Raw genomic sequence first — 24,620 nt, forward strand, 5'->3', positions numbered from 1 at the left:
TTCGATCGTCTCAGATCGGATTGGTAGGACGGATTCATTTTTGACACCCATACCCCAACCCACTTGCCTTGATAGTGTATGTCACCTTCGTTTAGCTTCTTGTACATACTCCAAACACTGTAAATTCTAGTCCAAGAAGGTGAAGTGAATTTGGAGTTGTGGTTCAAAGAAGCTGCAATCTCAAACAGTTGAGAATGGCCTTCGACTGCTCTCCAACACCACCAGGAGCTCATCAGAATCAGCAGCGATGGCTGGAATTGTACAGCCAAGCCTTCCTCCACCAGTAAAGCTAAATTTTGCAGTTTGGAGCAGAAATACAGACCGAACAGCTTCAGTGTGACCACCAGAAGGAACACCCCACCTCTCGCAGTAGAAATCCTTCCGGCCATGGTGATTACCGCGCTTTTGCTTCGAAGTGGAATGCAAAACCGAGCAAGCTTCTCCGGTGGGCGATCCTTCTATCTCCGGAGATGCAAAGGCCATAAAAGTATCGAATTTGGAACTAACGAACTCTTCAAAAAGCTTCCTTGGTGACCTAAACCAGGTTTAATCCACAAAGCTACCCTTTTCTCCACGAATTAGACACGAAAAGCTTTGAATAACCGAATCCTCGAGAAATCTCTAACCTTTAAGCTCGAGCTCACTCCGAAGCTTGATCTAACCGAGTTCGTCCTTTCGGGACAGTCTAGTAACTAGCGCATGAAGTGTTATCATCAAAAGGTATAGGGTTCAAATCTCAGCAAAGTCGAGATAAATACTTCCCTTATTTGTTAATCACTATTCCAAAGACTAGTAGTCGTCCGTGATTTACCTCCTCCGAATTGACTCTAAGATAGATTGGCAGAGCACTAGGACGAACATATTCATCTTGATCTAACCGAGTTCGCCAATGATCAGACTCAAAATACAGGTAATTGCAACGAAATTACCTCGAAGCGAGGATCCAATTCCAACCTTCGTCACCGTCGCCGGACGAGACAGATCATGGAGATTGGGGAAGATTTATTTATAAATACGAAATGGACGGCTGGATATCACCGAAAGCATCTTAATTAAGGTCGCAGCACACGCCGAAGCATCTTAGTTCTCATGTCATAATTATGATGGACCGGAACACGAACCGCTCCGGCTCATTTTGTTCGGCCCGGGCCTTGGAACATTCCAACTGCCAAAACGAACCTAAGTCATTTTTTTTTAAAAAAAAATAATTGGTATAATAAAGTAAGAATATTAATATCTAATACGATTGACTCAACTTATTTAACAACTTAATAAATGTTCTACAAGACAAATTCATCTAAGCAAATTAGGCAAACTTGATCGAGCATGCCGGTCAACTCGATCAACTCATCCAACCAAATTCACGATCCACACTTGAATTGACATGTTTTAAGTCCTTCGCAATATCGAGAACTTGGCTCTAAGATCTCTCTCTCACTGTAGAGTCCAATTGATTGAGAGGACGGAATTGTAAGTATCAATCTTTAGATTGCCAAAACATCTACATTTGGTCCCAATCAAGCGATCCATCTTGGAATGCAATATCCGAGTGGTGAAGTCGGTTTCGCGCTAGTTTACTCATGACCGCAAGGCCTGAAACCGAAAGATTATGTTAGAAGAAGATAGTTAGTTAGTCGAGTTATTATCGACGATGATAGCATTCTCTGTTCGAACACATGCTGCATCAAAGATGAGTCTGAAAAGTTTATTTACCTTCGATCACTTTGTATAGCGAAGACCACCATCGGTCTCGAGAGACTTGATGCTCTTCCAACTTCTCTTCGATCTCCTTGTCGTGCTTCCCCTCTAGAACATTTTGCAATGTGATCACGGCATCCTTTGTTCGTTTAAGGATGCTGTTGTCATCCTCGATCTCGAGACGCTGGAGGTCGGTTTGTGAAGAAGTCAGGCTGACACCGAGAGCAAATTGGGCGGCGGCTATCCAGCGGGAAGAGGCCAACCATCTCCTTTGGCCTTCTTGTCGCTTGATATCTTCCCTCCGGGATCGATTCTCACCATCTACAAACACCAAACTCTGTAGATACACGAAAGCCGTTAGTGCTTACAATTCGTTACTCAGTACAATTTCTGCCAAACTGATCGTAAACATGAACTTAAGGAGAACAACGCCGAGTAATTCAAAACTACAATATGCGCAACATTGTAGCTTGCATGTTTGACGAATCATAAAACTAAGTAAACTGACACAAGATTTGACCTCAAAAAAATTGATAAAGAGAGTGTGAGAGAGCTAATGAGTACCCGGAGGTATTGAGCGTTGGCAGATCCAGTACTTTGAACCATTTTGGAGAAAGCACTTCCATCGTTCGATAAAAGATTCTCAGGGGTGTCGAACTCCAACACCTGCAGATCATACGAGATCACAAGCTCAGAGAAAGAACTAATAAAGTTTTACATGTCATGTCTTAGTTTAGTTGCACAAAGAGAGTTGTGAACCAATACATCGCTCAGAAAATTATTGCAATTTAAAGGCACGGATGTAGCCGTAGTAAGGTAGATACCAATGTCATTTGCCCCGGTCAAGTCCAGCTGGTGAGGCAAAGCACTATATTGAAATGGTAGGTGGTGAGGGTAGGAGGGCAAAGCACAATGATGAGGGACATACGGCAAAGCACAATGTTAATATGGGCTCCGGAGGTCAGGTCAGGTCAGGTTATGCGTAACAAAATTTAAAGAATTTGTCCGCCTGATCAGTCGATCTATTATCAATTTGGGATGATTATAAGTTATGAGTCGAACATTCTATCTTGTCGGAGATGTTGAGCTTTACGTGGACGAGATTGGCATTCCAATTTAGTCTCGTGTTAGAATATATAATATCATAATCTGACAATAAGGAGAACAAAAAGACTGCAAGTAGATTATCGGTTCATCCAGATGTATGGTAATTGAACTAAGGAAATACCTTGCCAGCACTGAGAAGAAGAAGCCGATCACAATCGATGATGGTATTCAATCGATGAGCTATAATGAGCATCGTGCAAGATTTGAATTCTTCCCTTATTGTTTTCTGGATAAGAGCATCAGTTCTAACATCCACAGCTGCTGTAGCTTCATCGAGGACAAGAATCTTTGATCTCCTTAACAATGCTCGTGAAAGACTGAGAAGTTGTCTTTGTCCGACACTGAAATTCTCCCCAGCTTCCGAGACCTAATTAATGGGTACGGCACATGTAGGTTAAATAAAAAAAATAAGCATGTTCATTGCTGTAGTTGCTGACATGATATCCAGAGAAAAAAAGTGTATCGAAAGACAATCCCGAGATGCTTCACCAATTAAAGGAATTCAAGAACTATCGCTTATATGTACAAGCCTGAACAACCACAGCACTCGTAACAAGGATTTAGTACATGATGATGAAAAAGTTATGCTTTACAAAAGCATCCAACAATTATGAAAGATGTCAATGTATATTGTAAGAATAAAATGAACTATACCTCTGCATCGAGCCCCAATGAATTCCTTCGAATCACATCTTTTAGATGAGCTCTCTCTAACGCTTCCCAGAGATCAGCATCATTGTGCTCATTGAAGGGATCCAGATTAAACCGAACAGTTCCTGGAGAGTTTTACGAACCAGACAGTTACATACACAAACAAAGAAGAGCTCGGTGGCATAGAGAAGATAGAAAGACATTTTCCACTGACAATGAACCCAAAGACTAACTTAGCCGAACAAAAATAATGTAGGTGCAAACAAACCAAATGGTTAAACATAAAATAGTTTACACTATATGAATCGACACAAATTTCTTAAACCAAATAAATAGGCCACAGACGCTTTCCGACACTCACTAGAAATGCAAAAAGTGAGATACTTATGTTTTAAAAAAAATAAACCCTAAACAAACTTTGAAACTTACCACCTATGTCACTGCTAAATTTAGCAAATCTTGCTAAGAAGGAAAATCTAGTTTTAATTCAAGGAATCATACTGACGTAGAAGAAATAATACCTGAAAAAAGAACCGGCGATTGTGGTATTATGCCAAGGACTTTACGCAGATCCCATAGACCGAATTTAGAAACATCATACTCATCAATAAATATTTGTCCTTGCTCAAGTTCCACGATACGAAACAAAGCATTAAGCATGCTGGATTTTCCAGCCCCAGTCCTACCAACAATTCCAACTTTTTCACTCCCTTCTATTTTAAATGATATGCCATGAAGAACAGGGGGAAGCTCTGGCCTATAACGAAGCACAACTTCCTGAAATCTAATAGTTCCGGCAGAAGGCCAACCTGGAGGAGGTCTACTATTTTCAATTACAGGTGGAGCTTCAGAAGGCAATTCTATGTATGTTCCAACTCGCTCAACAGCATTTAAACTATTTTCAGCAAGACTTGCAAGTCTTAGAACCGCTGTCAATAGGTTGGTGATGTTCAAAGCATAAGTAAGAAGTAAACCCATTGTAGATGCAAATGCTTTTTGATTTTCTGCACGTTGGTTTTGCACAACAGCAAAAGTTGCTGTGAACCATATCATAACACCTCCCAGCGTCTCCAACCGAATGGCAAGCCACCGATTAGCACTCATGTTAACAAGTGTGAATCTCACATTATTGTCCATTGACCTACCATTGATGTTGGCCATTCTGTCATAAGCTTTGTAGGCCCGGATGGTCGATAAACCATTCAATGCTTCAGAAAATTGTGCGTAAACTGGAGATCTGGTGATAGAATCAAGACGCTTTACTTCACGTGCAGTACTCTGGAGAATAAAGTTGTTTTTAAATAAGAATGATATCAGTGCTATCATTACCTAAGAAAAATAATCAGAACTGAAACTCTAAACAAATAGCCAGAAACCATTTTTCATACTTTTGAATGATTAAATTCAATAGAACTATGCTTTTGACCTCTGACACAATGGATATGGATTTTTGCATGAATAATAAGAAATCTCCTCATCTTTAAAACAGAATTTTCACCCTTCAAGACACCAATAAGGGAGCAAGAGTTGCATTACTATAGAAAATTAGAAATCCAAGTGAGCAAAGGACTAGTTAGACAAAATGGCAATGGGCTGCCAAAGTTGGCACGTCCATGATGTAAGCAATGGATGACAAACACTGGTGGCAGATTAGTCATTGATTCTTATGGAATCTGACATGACTATGGAAGACATGAGTAACTGGGTAGGTTGGGGAGAATACAAGGAAAACACCAAATGTTAGACACATATGCCTGCTAAGTACAAATTCCAAAGAGCTAGCATGATGAGAATCTTCATTTGTCCAGCTATGAAAAATTTTCACAAACTTTGTGCTGAATAAAATCGAATAGTTCTATGAAGGCAGAGAAGTCAAGCAGAACGACATCACAGTGTTAATCAAAACCTGATGAAGGTTAGACAAGTACAGTGAGAATGGGAAGAACAATACCCAGAGAAAGTGGTGCATCTTTCCTTGCATCTAGAAGATGCAACGAATATAGAGAGACAGGAATCTGATGCAATTGGAGACATGTAGCTGAGTGAAGATGGTGGTATACACAGAATGACCATAGCAACTTTTTTTCATCCTTGTGTGTGTGAGTGTGTAGCAACATGCTACATTGGTGACCTCAAACCATGAGTTGTTTATACCTATTTAGTCAATCTCATGTCCTCATCCGTATATTGGCTCTGTAAGTATAAGGTGTTGATGCGACACCCTTGAGCTAATTGATAGTGATACTTGCGATGAAGCCAACATGTAGTAACTTTCACTTATTGTAGATTGGGAGACTGAATGGGATAACACCCACATGTCTATAGTAATGCTCACTGATTGTTGTCTTCATATAGTGATCTTGCATTGGTTCTAATGTTTACTCACATGGATATTAATACCTACAATAACAAGCAATTGTAATATTTGTTGTAGCAATGATAGTTTCCATTGTCACACTGCATTTCGCTTGCTACTTTAACTGGCCACTAGTTTCAAGATTGATATGGAATCGCTAGAAGTCGTCAGGTAACTGCTAATTTAATGAATACTAAATAACAAAACAGGATATTTTAGAGGGGAAATAAAAACATGTTTAACTTAGTTAGCAATTACCTGATAATACAAATAGGCAGCGTAGAATAAAATCAGAAGCGGCAGTATTGCCCACAAAGATGTAGTGCTCACGATGCCAATTAAAACAAAAGTTGAGAGAAGCTGTGAGACTTGTCCTAGGAACATATTAACAAAGACTGCGACATTGCGATCGATATCACCGAGATCTTTTGCAAACCTATTAATTATGCGTCCAAGTGGATTGGTGTGAAAAAATACCATGGGAGCTCTTAATATGGAATGAAGCATAGCATCATGCAGCCTCTTTGCAGCATAAAGACTTGAAACAATGAGCCAATACGAGTTTGTCAGAGTCACAAGTACCTAAGCCAAAATTAAAACCAGAAAAGTTCAGTATCTATTAAGCAAAATTTGAGCCAACTTAGTACTGCTGAAAGTTGATGACATTGTGCAATTAGAAATTAGAATCATCACTTCCATGGTACAAGTACCTGACCAAAAGAAAGCATAGCATAAATCAGGTTATAGAATCCTGGTCCGTGGTCCTTTGGAGAGCTCTGGTCTGTCCAGACACTTAACCATGTGCTACTTGAAACTCGGAGAACTTCAGTCAAAGCATAGCAAGAGAATAGTATCACGACAACCCACAATCCACCCAAAGCATTTTTATACCTGCAATAGATACGGTTGAACAGATTTTTAGTATAACATTGTCCTTGTGCCAATGCTGAGGTAAATGCTACATGGATCTTATCCTTCATTTGAGCTGCTTTATGAAAATCTATATATCACTAGGAAGGATGAAAGCAAATACAATTATTAAAAAGAAGAAAAAAAGAGTTGATTTTAAATAAGTTTGATCTGGTTTAATGGCAGCTTTCATTAAAAAAAATTTCAAAAGAAATAATAGCTATTAAAATGGAAAATTTACTAGAAATAGAAAATGTTTGAAGAAATTTCTACACAAACCCACAGTAACTGCAGAAACACTGACTATCGAGAAAAGAAAATTTGGTGATCAGCAAGCAAGGAAATGAATATACAGATGTCTGACAGATAGATACAGGTTAAAATGCTATGTAATAAAAGGTAAGAAAAAGCGTAGTAAACAGCTAGAAAATTATTTAAAGAAGCAAAGGAATTAGCCAGTAAATGTAACAGCAAAGAGAACTTGCTCATAAAGCTCATTGCAGTCATTCTTAAATCATTTTATTCAAATTTGAGAAGCATGTAAATTTTCATTTAAATGGGTGATGCATTTAAAGGAAAACTAATTGCCAAGTGCTAGAGTTGCTTTCGCTAAACTAATGTGACAAGCTCACTTTTTTTACTCAACTCTTTTGTCAATTGGGAGTAAAAAAAGTGTATGAGTTGAATGAGGTTGAATAATTTCTTAGCAAGAACTTCAAGCACAGTTTGGTCCAGTTACCACTTACCACCCAATTAATGCTTGAATTTGAGATGCAATAATGCACTAAATCACACACCACAAGTGTGCGCGCACTCAAAGAATTGAAGAAGTACAACAAGTTATACACTAGGAGTCACATCAACTGGATACTTGTAAAGCTTTCCTCAGTCACCAGAAGGAAACAACTACTTTAAAAGCAAAAAACATCTACCTTGCAAGGAAAACAAAGTCATGTAGTGTGATTAAGATAGTAAGAAAACATTTACCTTGTAAGAACCTTCAAACTAACAACACCAGTTTCACGTTCCTCTTGTTTAATAAGTGCTGACTTCCCTTCTTTTTCTTTACTTGGTTTCTCTTCACTCTTCAACAAAGGATTCAGCGTCACCTGTCCATTTTCAGATAGCTTTTCAGGTGCTTCAGCATTTTCTCCTTGTTTTTCTTCTACTTGTTCTTCCATTTTCCCAGCATTTTCCATTAACTTTTGAAAAAGGGTTCCATTGGCACTGAGTTCTTCAAAAGAACCCTCTTCTTTCACCATCCCTTCATTAACCAGGATAATCTTGTCCACATTTGGAAGAAAATGTAACTGGTTAGTTACCAGGACACGAGTTTTATCTCTAAGTTGGTCTTTGATGCATTTATCGAAAACCTGGATTAAAATGAAGCATAAATCAGAATGTGATGAAGAAAAGACGTACTTGAACAAAGATCTCATACTTCTAAAAATATGAATATAAGGTAGACATTTTTTGAAAATAAAACAAACAATTAGAATTTACAGCACTACATAGCTAGATAAAAATAGCCTTCATACTTCATAGCAAAAGGAAAGGTAGCCATTTCTACATGAGTAGATGTTGTCTGCCCCAGAAAGCAGTTTGATTACTCAAAAGCCAAAAATTGCATTGGTCATTGGGTGTTTGTTTAAACTAGAAAGAGAACTGGAATTTCCAGGAGTTAAAACAAGAAAGGCTACTTAAACCACCAAATTTGATGCTAAAATAGTTCAATTGATGATGATTTGGATAGGATACCTGTCGACCAACATGAGCATCCAATGCGCTCAGAGGATCATCAAATATATACACATCTGAATCAGAATATACTGCTCTGGCCATAGAAACTCTTTGCTTTTGTCCACCACTTATATTCACTCCCCTTTCACCAATCTCTGTAAGATCACCACCCTAACAAAACAAAATGGACAGAAATTTATCAGGGAATATATCCCCCATCAAAAACAGGATCAAGAGTTTGTAGAATATAATTCAATAAATTTGAATGTTAAGTTACCTAATACTGACTGGCTACAATATGAGATAATTAACACTTCTCATTGCTATTTACTTTTTCATTCCAAACAAAAGGAAAGAAAGAGAACAAGAGGTAAAAGGAGGATAAGTTTTTCTTTTATTTTTAGGATTAGATAGTTTAATTCCATCTATAGTTTAAGAGATCAGACAACTTTTGTTACTGCACACTTTTACATGCTACTGCATGCATTTAAATACATGTATTGGGTGTAATTTGTATATATTTTCATTGTACATTCTAATTTGTATATGTATAAAAATCAGAAAACTGATAGATCTATTCCATGACAAATGCACTTACTGGGAGCAAATCAAGGTCATGCTGTAAAGCAGTAACTTCAATTGCTTTCTCATAGCGTGATAGTTGGAAAGGTGATCCAAACAATATGTTATCTCGCACCTGGGTTGAAAAAAGAAAATGTAGATAACAACTAAGTAATTTGATAGGAGAGAAACAATCCAAGGACTCACGGTGGCATTGAATATCCATGAAATTTGAGGAACATAGGCAACAGTCCCCCTAATGGTCACTGAGGTATCTGATCCAGCTACTGGTTGTAGTTCCCCAAGCATGGCCGATATTAAAGATGTTTTTCCTTCCCCGGTACTTCCAACTATTGCAATTAGACTACCAACAGGTATATCCAAATTGACATTTGATAGTGTCGGAGTTTCTGCCTGCATAACCTTTAGTTAGTACAGTTGAGAGATCCAAAAAAAAATTGAATATAGAACTTTTAGACAAGTCAAAGCAGTATGTGAAAAACATGGAAGACAATTCTGTTACATGAGTATGTTGTCATTTAAAAATATATCCTACAGTATTTGTAGTCAAGTGAACTGAAAAAACATATGGAGCAATCCAGATGAATTAGCTTGGGTAGTGCACGGTCTATAAGTGTTTAATTTCAAAGTCATACCAAATGAAAAATGAAAACATTTAATTTATATATTGCTTTCCTAACAATAAACATAAATCATACAAGTTATAAAGCAAACCATGTTGATATGATTGCATAGTTATATCCAAGTTATAAGCTAGAGAATATGTTGGTTTTCACAAAAAAGCATGTCAATGACATCCTATAATCAGGTTTAAAGGATTCAATATCTATCACATGGAATGTCAAAGGAAGATAGTATAGTATATAGTTAATCGTCCTAGAACATATAACAACAACAACCAAGACTTATCCCACTAAATGAGGTCAGCTAAATCGTCCTAGAACATATGTTTTAAGAATTTTTTTTTTAAAATTAATAGATAATCAACTTACTAAAAACATGTCCCGTCCTATTTTTATTTCATCCCTGTACACAATTTTTTTTCTCCAAATAGTTTCAGGAAAGCAGAGTAGATGATGCCAAAAGTTGGGACAAAATGGCCAAGTAGGTACTTCAATTATGAAACAAACAAAATACAGAAACTAATACTAGTGTAGCTTTTATGCTCTTGGTTTGTTGGTTTTATTAAACAATTAACAAGGTTTCAACTAAAATTGTGTTTAGTGTGCTTTTATGTAAAGTTTATCTCATATACCAACTTAACTAAAGAAGGCATGATGATAATATTAGAACCTTTGAATCCCAAGAGAAGTTTCCATTCTTAATTGTGATGGCAGGCAGATCTGCTTCAATAGGTGGATTTGGCAAAAGAATCCTCTCTTCAGCTAGAAGTAGGTCCTCTAAACGTTTGAGTGACACATTGCAATTCACAACCTGAAAAAAAATAAATAGCTTTTAGGAATCATAATGCATAATATGATTGGTAAATGCTAAGCTATTCCTGTAATTTTATCTTAATTCATGATGCAGAAAAATACTGTAGTTGAATTGAAAGATAAAATTATGGAAATTAGCCAATGGAGCATGGCTTCTGAAGGATAGGATCAGTACAAAATCAAGCATTCAGACTGCATATTCGTGAGTGCTCCTAAGGAACCATCACAGTGGAAGATTATTCGATTATTCTGCGATAGTACATTTTCTGTTGACTTTAAATAGGCCAGGTACAAGAAAATAGTATAAGATATTTCTCTATCAAAGACATGCTGAGAAATTATCCCGTAATCCTCTTGTCTTTCCACATCTCCTCAAGGGTAACGTGTGGCAATAAATATAAATATACTGGGTATTGCTGAATCGCCAAAAATGGGTGATTCATGTATTAGCCCTCATCAACTGCTGATGACTGATTTTTACACCTTGACAGTTACAGAATCACTTGTATGGCCATAAATCAAGACCACTAAAAATACTGAGATCTCAATCAATTGTACTATCTAAGAAAGGAGATTGCACTCTCACATAGTATTGATTCAACAATGTTTCGAGAAAATCAAAGGATAAAAGGACTGACTGTTGATCTCACTAATAATACTAGTGTATAAATATAAAAGCCCATCAGCAATCGTCATTGATAATGAAGATTATATGCTTCATAACCCACCAAACTGGTAGTAAAGAGATCCCTTCTATAACCATATCCCTTAACTAAAATCAAATAGTAGGAACATTACTTGGTGATAAAATTAGCCCTTAAAAAACTTGAGTACCCAACATCTACATAGACTTGCAAGATCAGTAATGTAATTTTTCAAAATAAGAAGTATTGATGCTTAGACTCGTTTCAACTCCATTGAACCCATGTCAGATATTGGCTCCATCCCTAACGAGTTACAAACCCATTGATCACGTGCAAAAAACCTATATAAAGTTGTATCAAACACCTAGATCCATGTCCTGGATACTCAATACCAAGTCCAAGGAATATATTTTAAGAAGTATCAAAAGTTTTCAGAACTTTTTAATCACACCAAAAGAAATGGATTTAAAGCCTGCAAGAGAGTATTGCACCTGAGTTATCAAATTTGGCAGCATGAAGAGAGGAAATCTTAACACAGCAAACAGAGAAAGTGATGTAAATGCCTTTGCAGGTGTTAAATCTCCTCCTAAAAGTGAATAGACCCCAAATGAGGCAACTGTAACGAAAACTGGAATGCTGTTCAAAAGGAAACTATTGAACTGCAAAAAAAAAAAAACATGTAAGCCATAAGAACAAATGGAATCTAGAAGAAAATGCTATAAAATCATAATCCTGCACAAAAAGTGGATTCTATGATTCCATGAGAAAGAGTAACAATTTTGCTTTGGTCTTACCGCTGCTAATAGCTGAGCACTACGAAACCATGACAACTCATCATTGCGGACGGTCTGGACCTTTGACTGGAAACTCTGCTCCCATGCATAACATCTACATGCCAAATGTTTAAGAAATCATTCCCACAATAATAGATTTCCTCAAATAGTTATCCAACTGAAACATACTTCACAGTGTCCATAGCTGCCAATATTTCATTCATGAGACTAATCCTCTTGTCTGTACGTTGCAGACCTTCCTTAGAAAGTTTTTGCATTCTGCTTATCACCAACGTCTGACACAACATTAAACTAAAAAAGATAAGCAAGGTGGAAATACTATAGGAAAGCTGCTGGCCAACATGAAAAGAGTTGCAGTACTAGCATTCTCAGAAGTTATCCTGTAGGCTGATGCATCCTTCCACAGAACAATTTGCAAATAAAACAATTTTCCATCGAGTTAAGAAATGGTATGCTACAAAATGCATATAAATTAAAAGGACTAATTCCATGCACTAAATTACAATTACAAAACATGTATATGAATAGTAGTTGGCTGCATTCAAATTAACATGCAAGATCAGGGACATTTTTTGTATCATTTAACAAATTCTTGGAATATGTAAAGATCAGGAAAATTCCAATTAAACAAGATATTGATCTACATGTGGAATCTAAAGCTGACTTTAAACAAAACAAATATAGATATTCAAGTGAACCACTGAATAGTAAAATCATTGTGACTAATATATTACTCTGTTTCACAAAGAGAGTCATTCTAAACTTTTGCACAGTTCTTAAGAAACTCAATAAACATTTACTTTTCGACAAAAAAAAAACACCTAAATTACCGTCATTCTTTAAAAAAAATTTGAAGAGCCGCCATACAAAAATGAACAAGCAACATATGTTTAAGACACACTAGATTATCTTTATTTATTGGACAACAAATTGGAAAACAAGAACTTCAGTTACCATGGTATATGAGAACCACAAATAATATGAAGCTATTTTTTCTCCCTACAACCTCTTTTTGTGAATAAGAGGGAGTAACAAAAATTAACCAAGGTTTAAAATTTTGACCTATGTTTAAAGTTCCGGTCATCAGTTGTGTCGGGTGGAGAAAGAAACAGAGGAGGCATACCACTCCAGAAGGCACGCAGGTCAATAGATCATAAATGTTGATGAGTGAGTCAAGCATGAAACCTAGGTATATGAGGAAAAAAGATGGACAAGGACAAAGAAGTAGATGAGGAGGACAAGATGGAAGGGGAGAATGAGACAAGGGAGATGTACAGCTCTGAGAAACTTGCACAGGCATGCAGCTCGTGAAAGACAATTACACCGTAAAAAAGGAGGCCAAGGATGGGATATTAGCATTTCAGAAGACTTGAGTAGGCACAAAGCTCGTGGAAGATGATTGCAATTGTAGAAGAGGAGAATGAGGTAGCAGAGGAGATGTACCACTCATGGAAAACTTGAGCAGGCATGCAACTCATGGAAGACACTCATGGAATACTCAAACCCCAATCTCTCAAGATTTGGGACTTATGCACATAGAAGATTATTCATGTACCCAGGAGTATCATGAGTTCTTGCATAATGGGGTCAGTAGCCGGAATGGAAAATTCACCATACCGACTAGCTCAGAATGAGATATAAAACAATGTTGAACTATATTGGTAGACCAGTAAGTAGTAGTTACAATTCCACACTGAATAAGTGACACACACCTTGTTCCATGGACTAACCCTTGTAACCGTTCCTAATAGCATTTTGATTGTATTGGTTCTATTAATAACAGTAGGATCAATATCACCTTGTTCCATGCACTAACCCTTGTAACCGTTCCTAACAGCATTTTGATTGTATTGGTTCTATTAATAACAGTAGTATCAATATTAAAGGATCCTACCAATAAACCAGTGTTTTGCTGAGCACATGCTTAAGGACAGGGTCTTATGCTCCTTAGTCCAAGCAGGCATTATAACACATTAACTAACTAACCAGTGTGTCTCCATTCTCCATTATATTAACCTCTACCAATAACAATATCCAAAGTAAAACCAAAAAGAAGTATTAATAAGCATACTTTGCAAACAAAAATATAGCCTTGGTGTTGAAAAATTTATTATACTAGATGCTTAAACCATACATTCGGAAAAAAAAAAAAAGACAGATTGGGAAGACAAACTTATATCAGGAGACACGCAAGTAGAGTATTTTAAAACTAATTTATAAATATCTTAGTTTGTTTTTGCCCAGATAATTTCAAGGTGAAAACAGGGTAAACGTCTACATTCTTGTTCCATGATGACTTGCATTGAGACTTTACCTCCTTTCTATATCAATTCAATCCATCCACAAGGAATAAACTGAAAGATGAACAGTTCATAATGTCAATTACCTGTATAGGAAACAAAAGAACCAGCACCAATGAACCGACAAGAGATGCAACACCCAGCTGCTGATACAGAAGAAGAACTGAAATGATAATCCGAAAAGGAGCTGACCACAGACTGTGAAGCTGTTGGCACACTTGCTGCAAGAGGGTGGAAAGACATGACGGTTCAGTTATGCCACAGCTTAAGGTAACATCACATAGTAAATTAGTTGATGGAACTAGGAAAGCATGGTGCAGTATCCTTGTTCATAAAAATGTTCTTAAGAACAGAACTTGGTCATTAGGTATAAGCCTACAGAAACACTTTCTAATTTTCCATCTGACTATAAAAAATTTAGTACATGATTTGTTAGCAATATTAGCAGTTATGATGGGCTGATTTCTTCAGCATAATCTCATTTATATAAGTAGATTTAGTAAGAACCTGAAGTGTTTCTGCATCAGTTGTCATCAAGTTGGTTATTTTTCCTGATTGAAATTTGCTACGGCTCTCATGAGTCAGTCTTAGTGATTTCCGAAACACAGCTGCAACCTGTAATCAAAAGAACAATCAAATAATTCCTTCCAACCAGCGATGGAACCAAAGTAAACATAAAACACAAATAAACAAACTAAATGAAATTCCAAAACAATAGCAGTCCATAAAATTATGGAGGCATGGTGAGAAACATATATAGCAACTGAGTATCATACTATTGTCAATCTAATAACAGTCCCAACTCCAAAAACATCCAGTAAAAACATGAGTTACAGCAATATTTGATCACGATAAGGAGTCAATACCCTTGCACTTCATAAGAGTAGGTCCATTCCATGGCTACTGCAGCAAATGGTGCTAAAGCAATTCACTATAATGATTGAAATATTAAATTTCACAAACATTCTGGAGTTTGGGCCTTTTGTTAAACCAGAGCTTGTACTCAATTGCAAGAACTTGAAAAACAATCTGTATTAGTACATAAGCAGACTGCTCATAACAATGTCTATGAATGCTAGTTGATATAACACATGGAAAGGCAGTATACACTGAATATTAGTGACTACTGACTAGTACACTGACTAGCAACACAGAAGATATATCTTGCGAACCTGAAATCCCTTGTAAGCAAAGTTTTAGATATCTTGGATTTATTATTCAATAAGAAAAGGATATTAATACCAATAATAGATTAACGAATGAGTGGTCAAAATTGAGAGGAGCCCATGGAATCTTATATAGAAGTCATGTTGGTCCTAGGCTAAAGGGCATTTTACCAAAGGGCACGCACAAATTTCGGAAATTACCAAAGGGCGCATCACACTTTGGCATTTACCAACAGGTACACTTCTTTCCCAAAATATCAATTTCCTTAAAAACATATTAAAAAAACTCTCCTGTGCCGACAACAGCTGCAGCCTGGCCAGTTGAGTGGCTTGGTCGAGTGGCCAAACGCCGGCCTAGCTGCATGACCAGCCTGGCCAAGCGACACATCTACTATGCAATCAATAAGTGTATGTGTGTATGCAAATATTATGCAAGAGTTGCAGTAGAATCCACATCTACTATAAAGGGCAGCCCGGTATATGAAACTCCCGCCAATGCGGGTCCCGGAGAAGGGTCTATTGTACAAAATCTTACCCTGCTTTGCAAGAAGCTATTCTGAATTGATTCAATGGCAGTGCCCTCACCTCTCTCTATCTCTCCTACGTGGATGAGAGAGAGAAGGAGGTGGGGAGGAGAGAGATAGAGAGAGGGGGCACTGCCTGTACAGGCAACATCGAATCACCCCTATTTCCAAGACTAAAACCCATAACCTCTAGATCACACAGCAACAACTTTAACATGGACCAAGACTCCCCTTCAATCCACATCTACTATGCAATCAAAAAATAGATTATTAGTAAGCCCTGCATCCTTGTATAAAATTGAATAGAGGAATACAATATATATAACCAACCCTAAATAATTGGGACAAACATGGCTGGGAAAGGATGATGGTGTCATAACATGAACAAATGGTAGTACATCAAGAATAAAATTTGAATATAACTTAGCTAATGGAAAGAAAAGTGTAGCATACCAAAGTAGCTCTCAATCTAAAACCAACTCGCATAACATTCTGAAAGTATTGTGCTTCTGCTAATACTCCCAATGCCTGAAACCCAGAAATTCACAATTAAAAAAAAGACTGCTGACAACATAATCTTCTACTTGTTGATGTCAGAAGAAAAGGGAAAGGTACAAACTGATGAATCTATCTGCAAAAACAGAAAGGAAAAAAAAAATATATTTCTGTCAGAGGTTTGGTAACAGATATAGCATGATCGTGGAGTTGGTTTTGTTTGACAGAGTTCAAGAGCACCAATATTGTATTCTTTCATCTGCTCCTAAAGTTCTTTCTAGTTAATATAAATACTAAGCTACTTGAAGGAGATAATATTCCGTCTCAGCCTGTGAGAGTGAAATCACATCACGCAGGAGGTACAGATGTGCAATGGTATAGTACATCAGCTTGCAGTTGTAGGAAGTTACAGAAGCCCAATTGCAACATTTGTTCTTTTTCCTTCATCCTTTGGCATTTCTAATTCAACTGCACAATATTCACCTCAATATTATCAAGTTATGATATTCTATTCATTTTTATCTCATGCAACATTGCTAGTTCTTCCCCTCCAACAGTTTGATATGCAGTCATTTCACTCCGAAAACATAGAAAGTTCATGAATCAATTGCCTCATTATTAACCAATTCTACAATTGCTTCCAATTTGAGCAATGATATAACTTTTGGAAAAGCTTGGTCTCGTCACATGACCACTTTATTTATACTAGACCTTACTTTGATGTTGGGTTCTACTTAAATGTATAATTTCACACTAGTATCTCTGGGCATCTACATCTCAAGAAATCCATTTGGCTATTTGGAAACATGAAGTTGGCAAGAATCAAGGGGTGAAACAAATTGATAGTGTGCAAGTTAGAATCACATACCACCCCTGCAAAAATTGAGAAAGCATAAATGTAGCCATGCCATGCTGGCTCTTCTTGTTGCATTGACTGCAAACATGTAATTGATTACATTAATTTTTATCTTGAGAGCAATGCAAAGTAAATAGAAAATTTGAAATTCAACAAAGAAACATTCCCCTAAACAAACACATAAAGAGGAATAAGAATGTCACCGGCATATACAGAAGGAACATTACGTACATAATTGGTGTAAGAAGATTACATACCAGTAAAAGACGGTTTAATATTAGAGGACCAACGAACTGCGACGCATCATTACCAATCTGAACCAAACAGGAAAGATGACACATAAGAAGAATGAAATTTTCCAATAAAAATTAGTCAAACTTTGTGTTTTGGAACTGAAAAACACATTTAGATCAAATAGAGACATGAATCAATTTCATTTTACTTGTACTTCCTATGAGACCACAAATGTTCAAAAAATAAAACATATTGACAGTTGTACTTCTTTAATAGCCCTACCTACAAATATACCAAGAATGACTACACTGCTTGCAAACTTTAACCATACAACTTTGTGAAGGGTTTCAGAAGGTTGTCATAACATCAAATGGAATTATTAAATCAAAGACAACGAATTTGACAAAAAGAAACAACGCTAAACATCAATTTCGATAGAAGACTTGTTGTGATACCTTGAAAAAGCCACCTAGCCAAAATCTGCACAAAAAGTGAAGACATTGAAGTATTAACATAAGAAAATATTAACAGCATGTTAAGGATATATATATATATATATATATGTTTTCAGAATAGACCTTCCTCCAAGGCTGCGATGGAGTGCTCTCAACAACCAAGGTTTAGGTTTCCTAGATTCTTCAGCCCAACATTGCTGGAATCTGAAACAAAATGGAGTAAAAAGATAAGAATAAGCAATAATTGAGTTAAAATATGGAAAACTGAATATTTAGAAGTTCTTGAGAAACTACACTAGGGGAATAGAGCCATAAACCTGCTGTTCAATGTTTCTGTCTGGTCCCAAGAATCTAATTTCCAAACATCTTTCTCAGTAATGGGCCTCTTAAAGCCTTGCTGCATCAGAGGAGTCATCCATGAAAAGAAAATTTCTGAAAAATAAGAAAAGTCAGAATTCCAGGTGGTCTATGGAATCTATGCTTATGTCGCCCCTAAAAAGTTCATTCCTTCATTGTACTCACGCGAAATTAAATTGGCTTTCCTTTCAGGGCAAATCTGCTCTCCTCCAGGAAGTGGTTCGTAGTCCATATCATCAATAGATGTATCAGATCTGATGGGTGTGTATCCAGGATAAGGATCTAAACTGGGAATATAGACCAGCAAAAGGATACCAAACAAGAACTGCATGTGGGAAACCAATAATCTTTAGTGCTTTTACAAAAAGAACAAAAAACTCAAAATCACCATGCCAATAGACAAATGATGGAGGAAATTACATTTTGATCAAATATTCATACGAGTAGGCATCAAATGCACAAAAAAACTTATGAGGAAGTGATCTCATCCATGAAAGATCATCTCAAGGAATAATGTGCATGTACTATCAGTTGAAGAGATAAGATTCTTTTAGTTGATTGAAACAAATGCAGCCTAATCATGATGGTGTGCTATCAGTAAGGTATGTGGATGAAAAGGTACAAACCTGGGCTGCAATCTCGCTGGTATATAGAAACAAAACTGATCTGCACATAAGGGAAAAAAAGGTAATCAAGGACTAGTTTTGTTTCTAGGAGTATAAAAAAATGTGGTCTGGCGAACATTAAAGTAGCCAAGGTATGATAACAAGGAATTTCTAGATGTATTTGATATCTGAGGTAGAAAAAAATTTAATGGATAAAGAGTTATGAATGGTTTAGGTTAAGTTCAATATGCATAATGTAAAACGCCTTTATATCAAAAACATTAACAAAAAAAAAATGTTCACAGTTCTTAAATTACTTCTTCCAAAAAACAAAAACAAAAAAAAACAGCCTTTTCACAGAGACAAAGGGAGTTATAAATTTTCTTTGACAGTATCAATATTCTAAAAACTCTTGCTTGGTTTTAGAAGTCAAAAATGTTTACTCTATATTAGAATAAGGCCTGATGAGATTTGTGCATTGCATGCTACTTCATGACTTGTTAATGAGATGTAAGCAAGGTAGCTTTGCATTTGCGACAACACCAAGATCCTTATTTCATGCATTAAAAAACAAATCATTTCATACCTATGGCTTAAATGCTGAGTTTCGGCAATAAGGTACCTTAATGCATGCTGGCAGACAGCTAAAAGGGGTATGCCAGTGCAACTGATGAAAAGTAATAACAATAACAATTCAAGCAACTTACTTGTCATAGTCGTTTCTCACTGAGAGCACCAGGTTGTACATGGAAATCTCTCCCACTAGAACATAGACCATTACAAAACGGATGTACCACCGGAATTCACAAATATAGATTTTTGTCTCCAATCCTACCATCACAAGCACACAGCACCAAGCTGCAGACTCAATTAGCAGTGAAACAACCTGAAAGTAAATGCAGATCGCATATTGGTATCTAGTGAATTTAAGCTCTCATGCTACGAAATAAAATAGAGTAAAACTAATTGCAAGACAAAAGGCAATGGCGGTTTGTTAAATATGCAATCATTGACCATCATAGTCGGACAACAAATTTAGTGGCTAAGAGGCTTTCAAGATATAATAGGGACTACAAATCAAATAAGATCGACACAAAATGCTTCAATCCAACTCTCTTCCATTTTCCAAAATGTTGAGGATGATTAAAAAAACTACTTAATAACAAGAAAGCATGGAGAAGAATGCCTGAAAATTTCCTTTCATAAGGAACAACATTTTGTTATATTGCCCTTGCTTTGTTCAAATTAAGAATGCCACATCAAATTTACATAGAAGCTGAGGAGAAATTGATGTGCATAATTAAATTCTTTCCGCATGTAAACATATTGACAGATATTAAGCAATTCGCTAGGTAACAATTGCTACTAAAAATCAATGCGCACAGTAGAAACTGACTTGAGCAAGTAGGAAAAATAAAATAAAATAGGAGCATGGAAATTATTAGATTAATAGGGGGAAGAGCATGGTGATGACGTGGAACAGCAACCAGCTGGCATGCATCAACTCACTCATCTAAGAGCACACTTCAGCAACTAAACAGACATTCTGTCATTGCGGAATGAAACTAACTATTAGAAACAACACATCAAAGAAAAGAAAGGTAATTTATGTGCGCACCTCAAAGGGAGCTAGGCTTGTTTGCCCATCCAAATTTGTAATTGACAGACCCATTACCAGCCTAAACAATGGCTCTGCTATGCAGAACAACGTGAGTAGCCCCAGCAAATAGTTGTAATATGGAGACTTTAGACGGTAGCGCTTGACGGTGAGGTCTCCCCTAGTCCTCCATATCCGGTAGAAGCAGACAGCAAAAAGGGCCAAATGAGATATGCAGACTACCAAGCTCACCATGCCACAAGGCGTGTAGGCACCAAAAGCATTCTCGACCACCGTCGACCATGCTCCATTCTTCACTGGTCTGCAGTACCATACCAACGGCTCGAAACCCATGGCTCCAAAGAGCCTCAAGCTCCAATCCCTCGCTCAGTTTCCTCTTTATCGTAGATTTTTCCTCCCTTAAAGCAAACAAAATAAAGGATCATTTTTAGGTTGATGCAATAGTTGAGAAAAGCACGCAAAAAGGTTTCAACCACCACAAAGCATATCCGCGAAAGGTTCGCCCATTGATCATAGAATCAAAAAAGCTAGCCACTTGCACTATCAAAATCCACAGAAAGATAATAATCACTCATTTATCAGATGCGAAATTCGCATAAACTCAAAAATGAACTTTCTTTCTGCTCTTTCGAAAAAAAGGGCCTTTTAAGAAACCATCATTTTATGCTTAGCCGGGGAAAAGGACAGATTCTTCAGGACCCATCCACCAAAGCATCTCAAAACCAAAGAACTAGAAACCGCTTGTCAGTCAGAACCGGAACTTGCACAAACGAAAAATCTGAGCTTTCTACTCTTCCGGGACCATACAGAAAAACTTCTCAAAACTAAGAGAATTAAAGAGGTGATCTCGCACAGATCAAAGTAGGAACTATAGTACAGAAAACAACAAAACCCTTTCCGAAGACAAAGCAATGACAAAATAGGAGTGATCGGAGTAAAACACGAACAATCCCAAAATCGAGCATACGACAAAATAGGAGCGATCCAGACCTTCCGCCGAATACCTTGTAGTTGCAGCACACCGCCGCGCCGAACAGGCTTGGCCGCTTGGGCGGGAAGTCAGAGACTGCGATATGTCTTGGAACTGTGATCCGCCTCACCGCAGTCGCCTTCTATACTATGATCGATCTTCTAGGAGCGGCGGAAAAAGTAAGACTTGGATTAATTGTTTACCCTTTTTTCCCACGGATTCCTCCTTTTTTTCTAATCCACGAATCGAATTGGAGAAACGCGATGGATTCTGAGAGCGCGAGATCCACGGACGACCGCTAGTTCTCCACGGTTCCTTATTATAGCGGGATAAGAGAAGACATCTTTTACAATACGATCTACAAAATTTTGGGTAATTTTATGTTTGCCCTTAGAATTTATAATCCTTTATGTCCCACTAATCAAGTCATAAATAAATAAATCATAGCATTTTCAATGATATAAACAAATATTTAAAATATTCTTAAATATACATAATGCTTAATGTTATATAAATATGAAATTTATATTAAATTGTATTTGACATATCAAAACAATTATTAAGTACTCATCTCTAATAATTTAAGCAATTAAGTTAAGTCAATTTTCAAATATTTATTTTACTTTTTTCAGCTTTTAAAGATTTGGATTATGCTAAGGAGTATAATACTGAAAATGGAGAAAAAACAGAGGATTAAATTGATATTTCTCCAAATTTGTAGTCTTCTTCGCCTGACAAATGACGTCATTGCGTTTGTCAGATTATTGTTTTTCTTGGCATTTTTGTAATAATACGTCATCGGATCTAAAATTGTGCAAATTTATCTATCAATAATAATTTTTTTAAAAAAAGTGCTGATTTATTACAATTTAATATTTGATTATTTTATTTTTTATCCTAATTTTTTTCCGACGTAATTGTAGTAGCTTACTAGCTTTGATAAAACAATATATATATTTGTAATCAATAAAAGTAAATTAAAAAACATTTAAAAATGATCATGTAATCTAATTTTTTTATTTGTTAAGTGATATTGTTTAGTTTTAATAATAAATAAGAAATAATTATAATATAATTTATTTTTTATTTAAAATATTTAGTTGGATGAAATTATTCATTTAATTGCTCTGTCATTTTTATTCTTGGAAATAAAAAATAACGATGCGACGCAGACAAATGAAGATAAGAAACTCAAATTTTATTATACAAAGAAAAAACTATTTTATTTAATTTAATTATCCTTCTTATTTATTTGTCTTTCATTTTATTATTATTATATTATTTGTTTAAATTATAAGAGACAAATTGTCGTGGTGATGAGATCATTGCTTACTTAACTCACTTTGACCATTTCATTAAAATTATTTTTAAATAATTCAGGGGACTTTTATGTAATGTTCCAACTTCCACATGTGACCAATCACCTTTTCCATTTATTTATTATTATTATTTTTGACAAAAATTAGAAAGGACTCTCCAATTATATAATAAGGATGTCCTTTAAGGAAAAATAAAAAAGATGCTGATATTTTATATAAAAAATATTTCTTATTCAAATATTATTGTAATGAACTCGGTAATTATTATAATATAAAATTTTAATTATTACATTTTAATCAAAATTATTATATATAAAATATTATTATATTAAAATATTTTTTATCAATTTACTTAAAATTAATTTGTCGGATAAAATCAATTGAAAATAATTGTAATAGCCACCTGAACAAAACAGTTACACAATTGCACATGAATTTTAAATTATAAAACTTGAAGGAGGCTTTAAATCATTTTAAAATAAATATAAAACTCTAATTAGTAGCTATTATATGACTTACTATATAATATAGTATTTGGTAAATATTATAATAACTCTATAAATAAGAGTTATTACAGTGTCACAGTAAAAAAAATATTAAACTCAGTTAATCTTATTAATTAGTCTAAGATGATGATCTATCTTATAAAATTTTTTTATCGATAATCATGATAAATCAAAAAATACTCATCCTTTTTATTATAAATCATTAATAGTTGAATGATAATTTAAATATTTTATTATACACCGTCCTTGATATTAATACAATGTCATAGTAAGTGTTAGTAGTAGACGTTACCCATTATAATAATGACTCATAACTATTATAATATAAAAATAAAAGATAATTTTGAGATAAAATATATGAGAAATCATCTATTTAATATTTTAAAAAAAAAACAAGAACGTCCATAATGGACTGTTCGTTAAATAGAGAACGTCCTTTTTATTTTGATTTTGATTTAATAAAAAAATGTAAACGACATGCATATACTTATTTAATTTAATAAATGATGTAGACAATTACTTATAGAATAATAAATCATATGATCGAATACGTTTAATAAATCAGGAGACCCTTATACGCAATCATTTCCTACCAACCGTTTCTATCACTACGAAACTAACACAAAATAACAATAAACTAACTATGGAATCATATGACAAAAGGTGATCCGCTCACTTTCAACGTTCTCATCAATTCACCCCTAAATTAACACGAAAAAGGTAAATCATGGATGACTATTAGTCATTAAGACTAATCGTGAAATCATGGTAGCAAAAAGACGAATACGCTCGCCTCCAGCGCCCCCGCTAGTCCATCCTAAGGTCAACACGTAGGAGGTAAATCACAGGCGGCTACTAGCCTTTGGAATAGTGACTAGCACATAAGAGAGGTATTTACCTTGACTTTGTCAAGATTCGAACCCCATACTTCATGGTGACAAATCCTCATGTGCTATCCACTAGACCATCCCGAGGGGACCTAATCGTGAAATCATGATTCTATTGGAAATTAACCTCGGGGTGGTGCGGTGGTTAATACATAGTGATCCGGTGGTAAGGACGGGGGACCCTCGTTGGCGGGAGGTCAACGACACGTGGAGGTCAATGGTCAAGAGGGTCAATCCCAAGGTCGTGCCGAGCGTACAAATGTCATGCCGAGCGGAGTAGCGGGTCGACCGGACATCCGGCCAAGGGTTTCCTGGACCGGACGAAAGACAGCCCGACCAGGGGTCGGGTTTCCGATGCTCAGGTAAAAGAGTCTATGGGCCGGGCGGACAGGCCGCTCGGCCGAGCCGTAG

At 36.1% G+C, this 24,620-nt stretch overlaps 1 protein-coding gene across 3 annotated transcripts; it reads right to left on the minus strand.

The window, feature by feature from the left end:
• Window positions 1-1,230: 1,230 nt before the first annotated feature.
• Window positions 1,231-21,805, minus strand: LOC122047658 (ABC transporter C family member 2-like). 3 transcript variants are annotated; one of them, XM_042609075.1, is made up of 29 exons: window positions 21,532-21,803; window positions 20,528-20,925; window positions 19,617-19,795; window positions 18,931-18,970; window positions 18,470-18,629; window positions 18,265-18,379; window positions 18,071-18,151; window positions 17,948-17,972; window positions 17,516-17,572; window positions 17,271-17,336; window positions 16,361-16,435; window positions 14,725-14,832; window positions 14,304-14,438; window positions 12,086-12,192; window positions 11,918-12,011; window positions 11,615-11,782; window positions 10,337-10,477; window positions 9,230-9,436; window positions 9,060-9,158; window positions 8,480-8,632; window positions 7,709-8,094; window positions 6,523-6,703; window positions 6,071-6,394; window positions 3,978-4,734; window positions 3,460-3,581; window positions 2,927-3,172; window positions 2,263-2,364; window positions 1,714-2,035; window positions 1,231-1,593 (listed from the first exon to the last, which is right to left on the minus strand). In XM_042609075.1, exons 2-29 carry the CDS (start codon window positions 20,858-20,860, stop codon window positions 1,502-1,504), a joined length of 4,875 nt encoding a protein of 1,624 aa, XP_042465009.1. In that variant the 5' UTR covers window positions 20,861-20,925; window positions 21,532-21,803; the 3' UTR covers window positions 1,231-1,501. The 3 variants fall into 3 exon arrangements, with proteins under 3 accessions (XP_042465009.1, XP_042465008.1, XP_042465010.1); XM_042609074.1 differs by having other exon boundaries at window positions 21,518-21,803; XM_042609076.1 differs by lacking the exons at window positions 1,231-1,593; window positions 1,714-2,035; window positions 2,263-2,364; window positions 2,927-3,172 and having other exon boundaries at window positions 3,454-3,581; window positions 21,518-21,805.
• Between the last annotated feature and the right edge of the window lie 2,815 nt (window positions 21,806-24,620).

The sequence above is a fragment of the Zingiber officinale genome, chromosome 2B (assembly GCF_018446385.1).
Source record: "Zingiber officinale cultivar Zhangliang chromosome 2B, Zo_v1.1, whole genome shotgun sequence".
Lineage (NCBI taxonomy): Eukaryota > Viridiplantae > Streptophyta > Magnoliopsida > Zingiberales > Zingiberaceae > Zingiber > Zingiber officinale.

What these genes read in the sequence shown, in the direction of transcription:
- LOC122047658 (XM_042609075.1), bottom strand. Translation starts at nt 20,860, where the DNA reads ATGGGTTTCGAGCCGTTGGTATGGTACTGCAGACCAGTGAAGAATGGA. An exon ending in CCAGCGAGATTGCAGCCCAG is followed by an intron (nt 18,630 to 18,930) that starts GTTTGTACCTTT and finishes TCCCACATGCAG; the next exon opens with TTCTTGTTTGGTATCCTTTT. An exon ending in ATGCTCATGTTGGTCGACAG is followed by an intron (nt 8,095 to 8,479) that starts GTATCCTATCCA and finishes ATTTTAATCCAG; the next exon opens with GTTTTCGATAAATGCATCAA.